Source organism: Rhea americana, unplaced genomic scaffold (genome assembly GCF_003343005.1).
Source record: "Rhea americana isolate MKP2758 unplaced genomic scaffold, rheAme1 scaffold_139, whole genome shotgun sequence".
NCBI lineage: Eukaryota > Metazoa > Chordata > Aves > Rheiformes > Rheidae > Rhea > Rhea americana.
The window spans coordinates 9,384-22,871 of record NW_028185472.1 but is presented as its reverse complement, the minus strand read 5'-3'; the positions used below and the strand labels follow the sequence as shown (position 1 = coordinate 22,871).

At 54.0% G+C, this 13,488-nt stretch overlaps 2 protein-coding genes across 7 annotated transcripts in view; one reads left to right on the top strand and one right to left on the bottom strand.

The window, feature by feature from the left end:
- Positions 1-11,197, top strand: part of CTNND1 (catenin delta 1) — a 38,402-nt gene extending 27,205 nt beyond the window's left edge. For 3 of the 6 annotated variants that reach the window (XM_085298381.1, XM_085298380.1, XM_085298379.1), the window contains 14 exons: positions 812-1,275; positions 1,387-1,570; positions 1,864-1,981; positions 2,625-2,778; positions 3,181-3,198; positions 3,441-3,509; positions 5,335-5,462; positions 6,598-6,748; positions 7,026-7,218; positions 7,331-7,445; positions 8,154-8,241; positions 8,586-8,633; positions 8,765-8,862; positions 9,295-11,197. In XM_085298381.1, coding sequence (XP_085154507.1) covers positions 812-1,275; positions 1,387-1,570; positions 1,864-1,981; positions 2,625-2,778; positions 3,181-3,198; positions 3,441-3,509; positions 5,335-5,462; positions 6,598-6,748; positions 7,026-7,218; positions 7,331-7,445; positions 8,154-8,241; positions 8,586-8,633; positions 8,765-8,862; positions 9,295-9,306 — 1,840 coding nt within the window. In that variant the 3' untranslated portion in view covers positions 9,307-11,197. Of the gene's footprint in view, positions 1-811; positions 1,276-1,386; positions 1,571-1,863; positions 1,982-2,624; positions 2,779-3,180; positions 3,199-3,440; positions 3,510-5,334; positions 5,463-6,597; positions 6,749-7,025; positions 7,219-7,330; positions 7,446-8,153; positions 8,242-8,585; positions 8,634-8,764; positions 8,863-9,016; positions 9,274-9,294 lie in introns of those variants that run through there. The other 3 variants (XM_085298382.1, XM_085298384.1, XM_085298383.1) reach the window with 3 other exon arrangements.
- Positions 11,198-12,474: 1,277 nt separating this feature from the next.
- Positions 12,475-13,257, bottom strand: LOC146599488 (leupaxin-like; the record flags this gene model as incomplete). The annotated part of the gene is made up of 2 exons (XM_085298364.1): positions 12,475-13,015; positions 13,108-13,257. Coding segments are annotated over 2 exons (417 nt in total), but the record flags the coding sequence as incomplete, so codon positions are not given.
- Positions 13,258-13,488: the final 231 nt, after the last annotated feature.

Genomic DNA, 13,488 nt, shown 5'->3' with positions numbered 1-13,488 from the left:
CAGCCGCAACATACCACTGTAGTAAAGTGGCCACAGCATACTGCTGGCCCTCTGCAGGCAACAAACTTCAGAGCCTCATTCTGGAGGAAGTCTTTGCTTTAGATGTGATGAGGCAGATGCTCTGAAATACTTGAGGCAGTTTGGTAAGGCAGCAGCTTGTGTGCCTGGGACCACCATGGGGCAGCTCAGATGTCTGGGTACAATGTTAGTTACAGGCCAGACAATGCAGTAAAGAACTGGTGGCTTGAAACCAGACTCTGCTCTCTTGGTATACCCACTTAATGATGGTGTAACAGGCTGTCTAGCATGAACCACTTAAGCTGACCAAAGCCCTGGGGAATTCTTGAGCTACTTTTCCTGGCTCCTTTGATGAACTTGCCCTCTAGTGGCTACAAGCCCAAATGTTTATTCTAGCCTATACGTGGGCTGTGATTGAGCCTTGGGACTGGGTCATGCCTCTGTAGAGCTTCTGCAGAGACCAGATTTTGTGTCTAACCCAAAGCTAAATCCAGCAGGGTGGGAAGGGAGCAGATTTGCTGTCAGGGCTGTCTCCTTCTGCTGTGGAGCCTCCTTTCTTTCCTGCTTTCTGCGCTGTCCTAGCGATGCTTCATGGTGTTGCTCCTGCAGGGAAGGATGTGGCAGCTCTAGACTCAAGCTCAGACCTATGCACCTGTGCAGGTGCAAAGGGAGCAGGAAGGTGCCATGRGACTGTTCTGCAGCCTGCCTCCATCCTGTCTTCTGATGGGTTGAGGTGGGCACAGCATTCTGCAAGTACAGGGCTTGTGCTGACAGTGATTGTCCCCTCTCCTAGGAGTTACGAAGACATGCTTGTGGACGAAGTGGCCCCTGACCGGTACTACTGGGCCCCCTTGGCTCAGCATGAGCGGGGCAGCTTGGCTAGCTTGGACAGCCTGCGTAAAGGAGCCCCGGCCCCAGGCAACTGGCGCCAGCCAGAGCTCCCGGAGGTAATAGCCATGCTGAGCTTCCGCCTGGATGCTGTAAAGTCCAACGCAGCTGCCTACCTGCAGCACCTCTGCTACCGCAATGACAAAGTGAAGACAGAGGTGCGCAAGCTGAAGGGCATTCCTGTGCTGGTAGGATTGCTGGACCACCCCAAGAAAGAGGTGCATTATGGGGCCTGTGGTGCCCTTAAGAACATCTCCTTTGGCAAGGACCAAGACAATAAGATTGCCATCAAGAACTGCGATGGGGTACCTGCTCTGGTGCGCCTTTTGCGAAAGGCCCATGATATGGACCTCACAGAGGTTATCACAGGTAACTGCTCCAGGGAAGAAAGGAGGGAGTGATTCTTTGGGTGAGGGGTGCACAGTGTAGGTCTTGCATCCTTGTGGTCTGACGAGGTGCCTCCCTTGTGTGGCATTGCAGGAACACTGTGGAATCTGTCCTCGCACGACTCCATCAAGATGGCCATTGTGGATCATGCACTGCATGCCCTGACTGATGAGGTTGTCATTCCCCGCTCAGGCTGGGAGCGGGAACCCAATGAGGACTCAAAACCTCGCCATATCGAGTGGGAATCTGTGCTCACTAACACCGCTGGCTGCCTTAGGTACAGGAGGGGGTTGCATCTCAGCTGAGAGCTGGTGTGGATTGGGGCTGCTGAAATGGTGCTTTCTGGAGTGGGAGGTGACTGCTTCTGGTAGCCTTATGGGGCTACCATACTGTCTGTGGAGGAGCTGCTCCTCTAGGATGGCTAGTGATGACATAATCCTTGATAAAGGAGAAGTTCCCCTCTATGGGGAGGAGGTAGAGGAGTTCTCTGGTTGGAGCTCTGCTGGGTGGGGGCTGTTCCTTTCTGGCCCCCAGTGATCTTGCCCATGACGAGTGTCTCCTGCCTGCCAGGAATGTGAGCTCAGAGCGGAGCGAGGCCCGTCGGAAACTGCGAGAATGTGACGGGCTGGTGGATGCCCTGATCTACATCGTCCAGTCGGAGATAGGCCAGAAGGACTCGGACAGCAAGGTACCATGGTGAATGGAGTGGGATCAGGGCGTGTCGTGCTCTGTCCTTGTCAGCTAACATGGTGGCTGCAGATGAGCTTCCCTCAGGAAGGACAGAGAAAGGAGGGGGGAGTCTAGGACTTCACTTAGGAAGAATTTGAGGTGACAGGGCTAGCTGGAAAACGCAAGCCAAGCTCACATCTTTCTCTAACCCACTTGGGAAGAGAGAAGCTCTATGGGATGAGACCCAGGTGTTTTGCCTGGATGAGTCTAGCTGTCAGGCTGCAGTTGACAATAAGAATACTTCTCTCCATTGTGAGCGTTAACAATCCTCTTTTCCACACTGATGTCCCCTGGCTCACAGCTCTCTAATCTGTCTTGACCCACTGCTGACTTGAATCTTCCCTAGATCTTTTACTGGACCACTTTGCTTTTGGCAGAGATTTTTGGCCCAGCAGGGTATGAGTTTAAATCAGCAGGACTGGCCATGCCTGCTGTGGCATGGGGTCTGCTTCAGATCCACCTGAGATGGAGCTGCCTGGCCCCAGTTCAGCTGCACTTGGTCTACCTCTAACTTGTAAGCTGTGGTTGAGATGTGGCCCTCACCTAGGCACATGCGGGCTGAGAACGTGCTGCTCTGAGCCAAACTCTTTGGCTCTCTCTAGCTGGTGGAGAACTGTGTGTGCCTGCTGAGAAACTTGTCCTACCAAGTCCATCGTGAGATCCCCCACGCTGAGCGCTACCAGGAGACACCCCTGGCCCCTGCCAACAACACTGGGCCCCATGCTGCCAGCTGCTTTGGTGCCAAGAAGGGCAAAGGTTCGTTGGGTGGTGGCAGCATGGAGGGAGGTGGGACAAGGACAGATCTACTTCAGTGGGGCTTTGAGGGTGGTGTGGGGTCTCTATGCTCCTCCTCTGCCATCTCTTACATAAAGGTTAAATTGCAGCTTTCTCTGGAGCCGCAGTGGTTTGTGCCTTCCTTGGCTTTGGGAGTTGCTGCTTGCCTTGTCCAAAGCATTTGACACAAGCTGATGGTCTCCTGGTGGGTTTCTGTGGTGGTGGGATGGTGATGGTTGGATCTCCACTAACTCCACACCTTCTCCTCTCTCCTGTGTTGTCCCTGCCCTTTGCTTTCTTGCCAAATGATCTGCCCCATGATGCTGTCGGCACTTCTCCTCCTGCCTCCCCTCTCTCCTGTCCTTCTCTCCGCTTCGCCAATAGACGAATGGTTCTCCAGAGGTGAGTGCGCTCTTGGTTTTAATTTTTCTGTGGTTTAATCAGATGCTTTCTCTAGCTCTGTTCTACCCCAGCTGGGCATGTGCTGCCTGCACCATGGTTAATGCCCTTGTCCTATCCTGGGACATGCTGGTAGCTTAGGTTCACTTTGCTTCTGAGCTTATTCCTGTAGCAGGTGTCAATAAGCTGTTGGGCTTGGATGTGTGGGAAGAGGTGTCTTATGCCTCTGTGCTTGCTCTTTGAAGGTAAAAAAAATCCAGAAGACCTTGGTGCTGATACAGTGGATTTCCCTAAAAGAACAACTCCAGCCAAAGGTATGTTCCTTACTGCATTTGTGCAGGGTTCAGGTGCACAGGCTGCTTTTTCCCCAAGTAGCCCTGGAGAGGGGCTGGGTTGACTTCACACTAAAGTGAGCCTCTCAGATGGATGGAAGTTTGGCTTGCAAGTGGTATTTTTGGTTCCCCAAATTCCTGTTAAAAAAATAGTTCTTCCATGAGCAGCTCTGAAGCTGGATCCTGCTGAAAGAGGCCTCTCGTTTGGCAGAGGTCAGTGCTGCCTGAAGCTGTGTGTGTTAGGGCTGCTGAGGGAGCTGTTGCCTTGGGGACTGAGGATGCAGCCTTGGGAAGGGTAGTGCTCCTCCATGTTGCAGACTTCTCAGTGTGGCTTATTCTCTGGCCTGCCCCTTTCTTCTGGTCCAGAAAGCACTGCACAGAACAGTGCTCTCCAATACAAAAGTGAGGAAGGATTGTTGTGAGAAGCCTTCAGGAACAAAATTCTAGCTTCTGAGAACTACAAATCCCTCTACACTGGCTAAGCAGTGGCTGAACTTGAGCCCAGGGATCAAGTTCCACTCCTTGCTTTGCCTCAAAACACCCTTGGCTTTCTGGGATGACCCTGGAGCCTCTAAAGGAGCACAAAGAATTGACCTGCACTGGAAGAATTGCAGGGAAGCTAAAGACAGATTTGACCTTGTGAGCAGCTCAAATATGCAACTGAGCCCTAGGCTGACCTGAGCTGTGGCTGGTGAGACACCAGTCTTTTCAGCATGCAAGTGAGCTATCAGACACAGCCACTTCACACTGCAGGGAAAGAATCTGCATCTATCTCTGTGGGGAAACAAGAGGAGCCACTTGTTAGGATGGATGCAAAAGGATGCAAAAAGGATGGATCTTACTAATGCCTACAAGTACCTTAAGGGGGAGTGTCAAGGGGATGGTGCTAGACTGTTTTCAGTAGTGCCATGCAACAGGACAAGAGGCAACAGGCACAAACTAAAACACAGGAAGTTCCACCTGAATATGGGGAAGAACTTTTCCTGTGAGAGTGACAGAGCATTCAAACAGGTTGCCCAGAGAGGTTGTGGAGTCTCCTTCTCCAGAGAGATTCAAAGCCTGCCTGGATGCAACCCTGTCTGACATGTTCTAGGTGACCCTGCTTGAGGAGGGGGGTTTGACTAGATCTCCAGAGGTCCCTTCCAACCTCAACTATTYTGTGATCCTGTCCCTGCCTGGCTGCTAGGTGGTAGCTGTAAATTAGAGTAGGGGAGAAGCAAGGTAAACTGTTCTAGAAGCCACTTCTCGGCATGTATTTTCATGGAAAAGAGTTGATGCTTGGAGGCCTCATTACTGTCTAGCTGCTAGGGGAACAGGAGCTTGGTACTGCAGAGATGTGTTGCACTCGTTCTTTGAGGATGAGCTGAACCCAAGCCCCTCTCAGCACAGTGCTGAGAGCAGTAGGCAAGCCTTTTGCCACAGTAGTACTCAGTTGTTGAGGTTGCAGCCCCATCACATGCTCTGTCCTGGATTTGGTACCTTTCAGCTAGGTGTTGGACTAAAATTGAGGATACTCTGCTGATAGTAGTGCTGTGGCTCAGCCTAGAACCTCTTGTGAGCTGCAATGTGTCTTAAGGATCCCAGGCAGCAGCCAGTGTCCAGCCTGACCACAGTTGGTGCTGGAGGTCTGGTTTTTCCATGTTGTGGGGCAGTCTGGCCCTTGTGCATCCAGCTTCCAGGAAGCAAAGAGCCTGGGTAAAAGCTTCAGGCCTTGGTGCCCAGTTGGACTCCTCTGAGCAAGTCAGTTGCTTGGTCTCAAGTCCTGGCAGAGCCTTTGGGTAACTTCTGCTTTGTGTCCCTTTGGCAGGCTATGAGCTACTCTTCCAGCCAGAAGTGGTCCGGATATACATCTCTCTGTTAAAGGAAAGCAAAACTCCAGCTATCCTAGAGGCTTCAGCAGGAGCCATTCAGAATCTGTGCGCTGGCTGTTGGACGGTGAGTGCTTCGTGAAAGTGAGCGTGTTTCAGTTCATGAGCAGTTCAGGCAATGGGGCCTTGAGGAGCAGGGAGGCATCACCTTCAGGTACCAGCAGAGCTGTAAAGGGCCACAACTCAATGCTTTCAGGCTGATCTTGTCATGCATGACATCATGCCCAAGAAAAATCATTCAGCAGCACAGTTTGAGTATGAGCCACGTAGATCCTGTGCTGTTAATGGCTTTGTGCTTTTTGCTAGCTGTGTTTTCCTGAGGACTGCCTGTATGTCTCCTTGCCTGCAGCCTGGTCCCTGTCACTCCTTCAGCTGTCTAGGCTGGGGAAGGGAATGAAAGCTTGAGGCTAATGCCAAGTGCTGTACAGTCCTGCTCTTCAGCCTTTGCTTATATGCGTGAAAGAGACCAACTGGGAAATCTTACTTGCCTGGCCTGCAAGAGGGCTTTGGCCTCAGACTCATTGCTGTGAGTCAGCCCCTTCCCATTTACAGACATAACCCGGAGGTTACCGGGTTACAGGTCTGGGAACTAGAAACAGCTAGGCTTGGATTCAAACGCTGTTGAGATTATTTGGATCTGGCGCTGTGCGGTGCCGGGAACTTAGAGCTTGCCAAGTGTCTGGGTCTGCCCTGAGCAACCACTTCTGTGCAGTGTCATGCATACAAAGTGGAGAAGGTGGCTGTCTATCTTCCAGAGCATCTGCTGCCCAGCTTTGCCCTGTCAGAGCCAAAGGTCCAACAGCTTAAGTGGCAACTGATTGGTAGTGCCAGAGATGTGTATCCTTTGGGTCTAGCACTGCTATGGGCCATATATCCCTTGAATGCCATAGGGTAGGGCTCAGTACTGTTTACCTCCATTTGCTGTGTTACCAGACTCGTGTCTGTTTGGGTCTAGGAGAGCCTTGGAATGGCTCTCATGCGGAGGGTGACTTTCTGCTCTTGCTGAAGGCATGAGGCATTTCATCCTCAGACAGGAATGAAGCCCTTATAATCTCTCTCCCTGCTAAGCTGAAGCCAGAGATCCTTGTTGCTAAGATCAAGGGTGACTGCGAAGCTTCCAGTCATGTCCCTGTTGCCAGGAGCAGAAAAAAGCTGTGCCTGCCCAGGTTACACCGTGGTGCTCTACCCTCTCTCCCCTGCAGTATGGCCGATGCATCCGTGCAGCACTTCGTCAAGAGAAGGGGCTCTCAGCTATTGCTGAGCTCCTGACCAACGACAGTGAGCGTGTTGTGAAAGCAGCATCTGGAGCCCTGCGCAACCTGGCTGTTGACTTGCGTAACAAAGARCTAATAGGTGAGGGCTGTGATATGCCTGGTGTGGTAAGGGCTGGTCATGCTTTCCCCATCTACCTGGGGTAGGCAGGAACCTCCTCTCTAGATCCTGGGCCATGGAAGTGTGTAGGCCTGGCATCACCCACACACATCAATGGCCCAGGGTCTGTCCTCTCCAAGTAGCATATGATGGGCTCCATTGAGAGAAGCACSAAAGCTGTTGGTTGTTTGCAATCCTCTTGCAGTGACTCGTGCCCCCACTTTCCTCTCCTGTTCATGCCCTGCTTTCTTCTTCTCAGGTAAACATGCCATCCCCAACCTAGTGAAGAACTTGCCTGGAGGCCAGCAGATGCCAGCCAGAAATCTCTCTGAGGACACAGTGGTGTCAATCCTCAACACCATCAATGAAGTCACTGTGGACAACCTTGAGGCTGCCAAGAAGCTGCGAGAAACGCAGGGGATTGAGAAGTTGGTGCTGATCAACAAATCTGGGTAGGCTCTGTGGTATGAAGGCAGGGAAGGAGATTCTCTTCACTTGGCTTCCCCAGAGACTTCCTCAAGGCTGAGAGTATTGCCAAATATTTCTTCCCTTGCATCTCTCTAGAAACCGCTCTGAGAGAGAAGTCAGAGCTGCTGCCCTCGTCTTGCAGACAGTCTGGGGCTATAAAGAACTGCGAAAGCCATTGGAGAAGGAAGGCTGGAAGAAGTCAGATTTCCAGGTACGGGGATGGGTGAGAGGAAAATGATCTGTTGCAGGCTGAGGCAGTGGGTAGGATCTTGTGGCAGGAAGAGTGCTRCAGGTAGAAGGGTGGCTCTAGGACTTCATTCCTAGCAGTGTGGGATTTTACTTCCTTCTCTCTTGTTGGTGGTACTGAGGTTTCTTGAAATTGTCCTGTCTACCGCTAGCCGGTGGATGGCTGATAGAAAAATTTTCTGCTAAAGAAATGCTCTGCAGAGCTGTAGGCCCCCTGTCCTACACATGAGCATTCAAATTTGCAGTCAAGGAAGTATGCAGTGTTAATGCTATTGTGACAGTGCTGGAAAACAGGGTGCTTAATGCTCAGTGTCTTCCTCAAAAGCTGGGACTCTGCCTCTTATGTGCTGGGTGCTGCCATGACCCAGCTGCTGACAAGCTCTGCCTTTTTGTGTGGGTGTTGTGGGTGCACCTGAGGGCTCAAGTAGCTAGTTTCCTTGCTCTTAGGGGAAGAGAGGTTCAGCATCCAAATCAAAGCCTACTTAATATTCTCTGGTCTACCAGGCCTTGGAGGATCCAGAGCACTGTCTGATTGCTTTGGCCCTTGCTCTTGGGCTGTGGAAGGGGTAGTGTTCCTTGGTTCATCCTGGTTTTGGGGGGGTGGAGGGGCTATATTCTGTCATGGGAAAGGGGTGTCTGCCAGTATCTGAGCAGTAATTATCTGGTATTCCAGGCGAACCTAAGCAACACATCTCGGACCCAGGGAGGCAACTCTTTTGATGACAGCACCTTGCCTCTCATCGACCGCAACCAAAAAGCAGGTATGCTTCCTCTTTAGCAAGGGTYTTCCGGGCCATGGGAACATCTGTCTGCCCCCCCATTTTCTCCTAGGTTGTGGGTACCCAGAACTGCCAGCCTTCCTCCCCTCCCTGCTTCTCACTCCCTGGCTTTCCTGGGAGCTGTGGCTACTTGCACAAAGCTGTTGACCTAGGCTTCATATGATTTTCTCACTGCTAAAAATGATGGCCAGAGTTTACATAGGTCCTGTAACACCTCTGGGGCAACAGCGCAGTAACTTGGTCTGTGCTCAGGTGGCTGGGGGGGTCCTAGCACTGCTCTTGGCTGCTGGGGCAGTGTCTGACCTGCTGTTCTTCCATCCTTCTAGAGAAGAAATCCTCCCGGGAGGAGATCCAGATGAGCAACATGGGACCAGGTAGGAGAGGGGCTGCAAGAGGGATGCTTTGCTTGCTCAGTGTACCAGAAAGGGACAAAGCTTGCCTCCTTGGGGAAGATGCAGGCTCCTGTCAAGGTGGTCCAGTCTGACTGTCTCCTATCCTGCTCCAGACAACTATTCCACACTCAATGAGAGGGACCACAGCAGGACATTGGACCGATCTGGTGACCTTGGAGATATGGAGCCAGTGAAGGCAGCACCGCTGATGGTGAGAGGCTCTTTGTCATGAGAGGAGAGTGAACTGGGCAGGGATGGGTAGGAGGGATGACACTGTCCTGGCTGGCAGGAGGAGGGGAGAACTGGGCTCCTGCAACTAACCCTCCCTTGCTCCGTTATCCCTACTAACCCCCCTGTGTCTGCAGCAGGAGGAGGGGGAGGAGTCGCAGCCTGAGGTAGAGGAGGCGGAGGAGGATGTTGCCATGTCTTACCCTGTGTCGGTATGTCCCACAGTGCCCTGCCCAGTCTGAACAGCGTTGACAGATCCTGCTGTGCTTTCTCAATTAGGGGTGCTTTGGCCAGCCAAATTCTGCTCTGATTGTTGCTGCTTACAATCGCTGTCTGATCCAGCAGTGGCTGGGATCACACATCTCTGCTTGCTTGCTCTCTGGGCATGCTAACATCTCTCCCTCTCTCTCCACAGCAGAAGATCTAGCTGCCGTCCCTGCCTCCACTCAGTTTGGGTTGATAATATATTATATATAATAACTCCTCGTGGTGGAATGGACTGATTTTTACCTTGTCTTATTTTTGGTTTTTTGCTGGACTGTTTGTGCCAACTAGCCAGCCAAATGATGGCCTGGTTGCCACTGGGGTGGGGGCAGCCCAGGCCTCTCTGCCTCCCCTAAACAGCTGCATCTCCCTGTTCTGAGACATTTTTATCAATTTCTTCCTCCTTGTCCTCCGTCACCTCCTTCCTCCAGGGAGTAAACGCTCCTGCCTGACTGCGCCGGATCAACTGGCGTGGATGCTGCAAAAAAGACTCCAGATCTGCCTTCACCAGGAACTGCCTTCTCTCCCATGCCTTCCTTCTGGCTGGAGAGATGCCTGCATGACCTGCATTGAGGGGCAGGGACTGAGACCTTCCCTGCAACCTCTTTTTTTTGCCTATAGGATATATTTTTGTGCRGGATCACCCTTCAACCAAGGCTGTGGGGACAATTGGAGCATCCCTCCCTGGTAGTGATGGGCAAGGAGGGGGCCAAAGTTGGGAGTCAAGGGGGAATGTGGGGAAGGAAAAACAGCAATAACTTGTCTTGCTTTGCTCTAGATGAGGTTTTAGGGATGTGGGGAGGAATCTGGTTCTGACCTGTCAGCCTTGCTCCGGATCAGGGGAGTGGAGAGGCCTGGATGGGGTCACTGGCCCCTCCCACCCAGATGACTGCATGAGGAGGGATCCTAATGTGGGCAGACAGTCCGTGCTGTGGGAGCGGGATGGGCCTCCCCGTGTGGGAGGGCAGCCAGGTTCCTCCTTGCTGAAGGAAGGGATGCGGCAGGGCTCTTTGGGGAGAGGTTTCTTAGGGACTGGCTCAAGTACTGGTGTGCCTTGTGCTGGGTGGGAGGAGCAGGCACTGGCAGGGCTGCAAAGGTGGTGAGCAGGTAAAGCCAGGATCCACCCCCTTTCGTCCCCACATCCCCACGCACAGGCTGACCGCAGCAGTGCCCCTCTCACTTTCTCTTGACACGTGCCTTTCTTTGCCACTGTGAAGTAGCTCTCTGAATCGTACTGCCCAGCTTAGCTGGGACAAGGTGTTTCTTAGGTGTTGGATAGGGCCGAGCGCTTCCCTTCACTGCCTGGAGCCTTAGCTGTCTGCAGGTAGCTGCTGCTCTTGGCTGATGGGAGCAGGGGCCTCACCTGCCCCCTGGAGAACAGACTGTCACAGGAGCTGGGGAGCCATATGCCTGTCCCCTCTGCTTGTGGGGGTATACTACTTAAGTGCTGCAATCTTTTTTTTTGGGGGGGGGAGGGGAGGGGGAGTTGGGGAACTTCGGGCTCCCTCTGCAACTGGAAGCCTTGCAGGGCTGCAAACTGTAGCTGGAGCCCTTCCCAATTTGTAGCTCAAGGTGAGGACCCCCCCATTATGGGTGCTGTCCTCCCTGAGAGCTYGTGCACACTGCACAGGGAGGGGCAGGCGGCTGTGTGCGTGAATCTGTGCCTCTCGCTCTTGTCCTGCTCCCCTCCCTGAAAGCACCCCCCTACTCTGTGGCTGTGAGTCTGATCTGGCTCTAGCCTCATCTCAACTCAGTTTGGTCTTGTTCTGGGGTCTAACTCTTCCTTCTTCTATGTATGTAAAACACTAATTTTTTTTTATTATTATTTTTAATTCCAGATGAACCAAAAAAGAAAAGCTTCCCCCTTCCCTCTTCTGCTCTGGCTCTCCCAGGGGCAGTGTGTGTCCCAGCCTGGGGTGGGGGCAGCTGGCTGCAGGGGGAGGAATGAGGGGAGCTGGGGGGAACCTGCTGTTCATTGTCTGATTCCTGTGCACACTCTTGTAACACTTTTAAAACAAATGATTTTTTTATATAAATAAAGTTTTTAAAGTGTGTGCAGTGAGTTGTGTGTGTGTTAATGAATAGTGAAATGTGGCAGGCTCTTCAGAGGGCTGTGCTGTTCCCTTGTTTTTATCTTTCATTTAGTTTTCAAGACAAGATACTGCTGCAGATCTTACTCATGAGTCTCTGGCTTCTGCTTAAACTTAGCTTTAAAACCTTCCTTCTATTCTCATTTTGGAAAGATTTCACTGGGGCCTTAAACCAATTCCTTTTGCTCTGTAACTGTGGGCTAAAATAGGAAATGGGTTCTCAGTGTTGTGTTTGGGTGACACTGGTTTCAAACATCCTGTGCAGCGACTGGTGCTTGAATTGCAGCTGTTTCCCTCCTCCCTTCCCCCCCCCAAAAAAAAAAAAACCCACAAAAAAAATGCAACTATTTTGGGTGAGAAGCATTAGACTTGCAGTTCTCCAAAAGGTTCTCTAGCCCCTGTTCTCCTCTCAGCCCACTGCGTTACTGTGGGGCAATGCAGCCATGGATGACAGCCGCAACTATTGCCTTGTTGCAATGGCTGGTGCTGTTGCTGCCTGGAAACCCTGAGTTTCTTCGGGTCTGCCAGCGTGGCTGAATCTGGGAAGGATGCAGGAGTAGGGAGAGGATGAGCTCTGTGTGTGTGGGGGGGGGGGGGGGATAACCCTTCCTCAGCAGGTGGGTGACTTCCAGAGGTGGTGGTAGGAGCCTGGTGGGGCACATCCTGGGGAAGTTCTCTGGCACGCTTGCTTCAGGGCAGTGTCAGGGTGGGAGGGAGCTGCTGAGGGGGGTTGTGCGTGAAGCAAGATGCAGAGAAGGCTGAAAAATCTCCCCCTCCACGCCCCTGCTAAGAGCTCCCAGGCGCTGCAGGCAGCCAGCCTGCTTCCTGCACCTCGCGTGCGGAGCTGCTGTCGAGCCACCCACTGGAAGGCTGGGCACAGCAGCGCTGCGTGGGCCAGAGCCCCTGGGAGATGCTCTCGGCTCCCTATTGAGCCTTCCCAAAAAGGGGGCGGTGACACCTTCTTGGAATGAGATGCTCGGGCTGGCGACTGCCTGGCGGGGCAGGATGGCCAGGATCGTGGCTGGGGAGGTGGGAGACACAGGGAGGCAGGTGGACAACGTGAATAGTCAGGTTGTAACCTGTCCATGGGGGAAGGAGGCAGTGTGTGGGTGGGCTCCTGCCGCTGGCCGTCGTGTGCTGAGGCAGGATGAGGCCTGGTCCTCCTTTCCCTGGGGCCAGCCTGGCCAGGGCACCCAAAACCAGCTGGCCCGAGATCCCAGTGGAAGGAAACGGAGCAGTGGTAGAGCCGGGCTGTTTATTCCTTTGCTGACAGCGGGGAGGAAAGGGGACAGGACAGGGATGACGTCAGGCTGGAAAACACGAGGGGCGTCCCATGGCGACRGGGAGACGATGCCGGAGATGCCTGGCTGAGGGGGTGATGCTGAGGCTGTGGGGCAAGGCCCTGAGGAGCAGTGCAGGGGCTCAGGGCCGGCCAGGGCAGGGGGTGCCGTGTGTGCGTTTGGGGGACGGACGGATGGACACACCCACCCCCCCCCACCCACCCCACTGCGCTGGTCACAGGAAGAGCTTGTTGTGGCAGGCCTGGCAGTACAGCTTGTCACCGCGCTCGTGGAAGGTGCCCTTCTGCAGCTGGCCCAGGCAGTAGGTGCAGATGAAGTGCTCGGGGTGGTACTTGCGCCCGGCGGCGGTGATGCAGCGGCCGGCCACGGGGCGCCCGCAGCTGTGGCACATGCTGCCCTGGCGCTGGTGGAAGTGCAGCTCGCAGTAGGGCCGGCCCTCCAGCTCGAAGAAGGAGCCGCTGGCGAAGCAGGCCAGGCAATCCTGCGGGGGGGAGACGGAGCACCAGCCTCCCCTCTGGGAAGGCGCCCAGCGCCCCCGGGGCTGGGCTCCCCAGGCACCCGCCGCCCGCTCACCGCGCACACGAAGCACTCGGGGTGCCAGATGCCTTGCAGGGCCGACAGGTAGTCGTCTGTCACAGGGCGCTCGCAGCCCTGGCACTTGGGCGCGAACATGGCCAGGAAGTCCAGGCGGCAGTAAGGCTTCCCGTTGCGCTCGTGGAAACCTGCGTGGCGGCGGCACGGGCGCTCAGGAGCCTGTCCACCCCCCAGGGATAGGGGCAAGAGGGTGCCCAGGCTGGGGAAGACGGGCTGATGGGGGTGTCCAGAATGGGGGGGAATGGCAGTTCCTGGGATGAGGGGTGATGGGGATGCCTGGGATGAGGGTGCCTGGGACAGGAGAGTGACGGGAAGCGATGGGGATGCCTAGGGCTGGGGCAATTTGGGTGCCCAGGATTG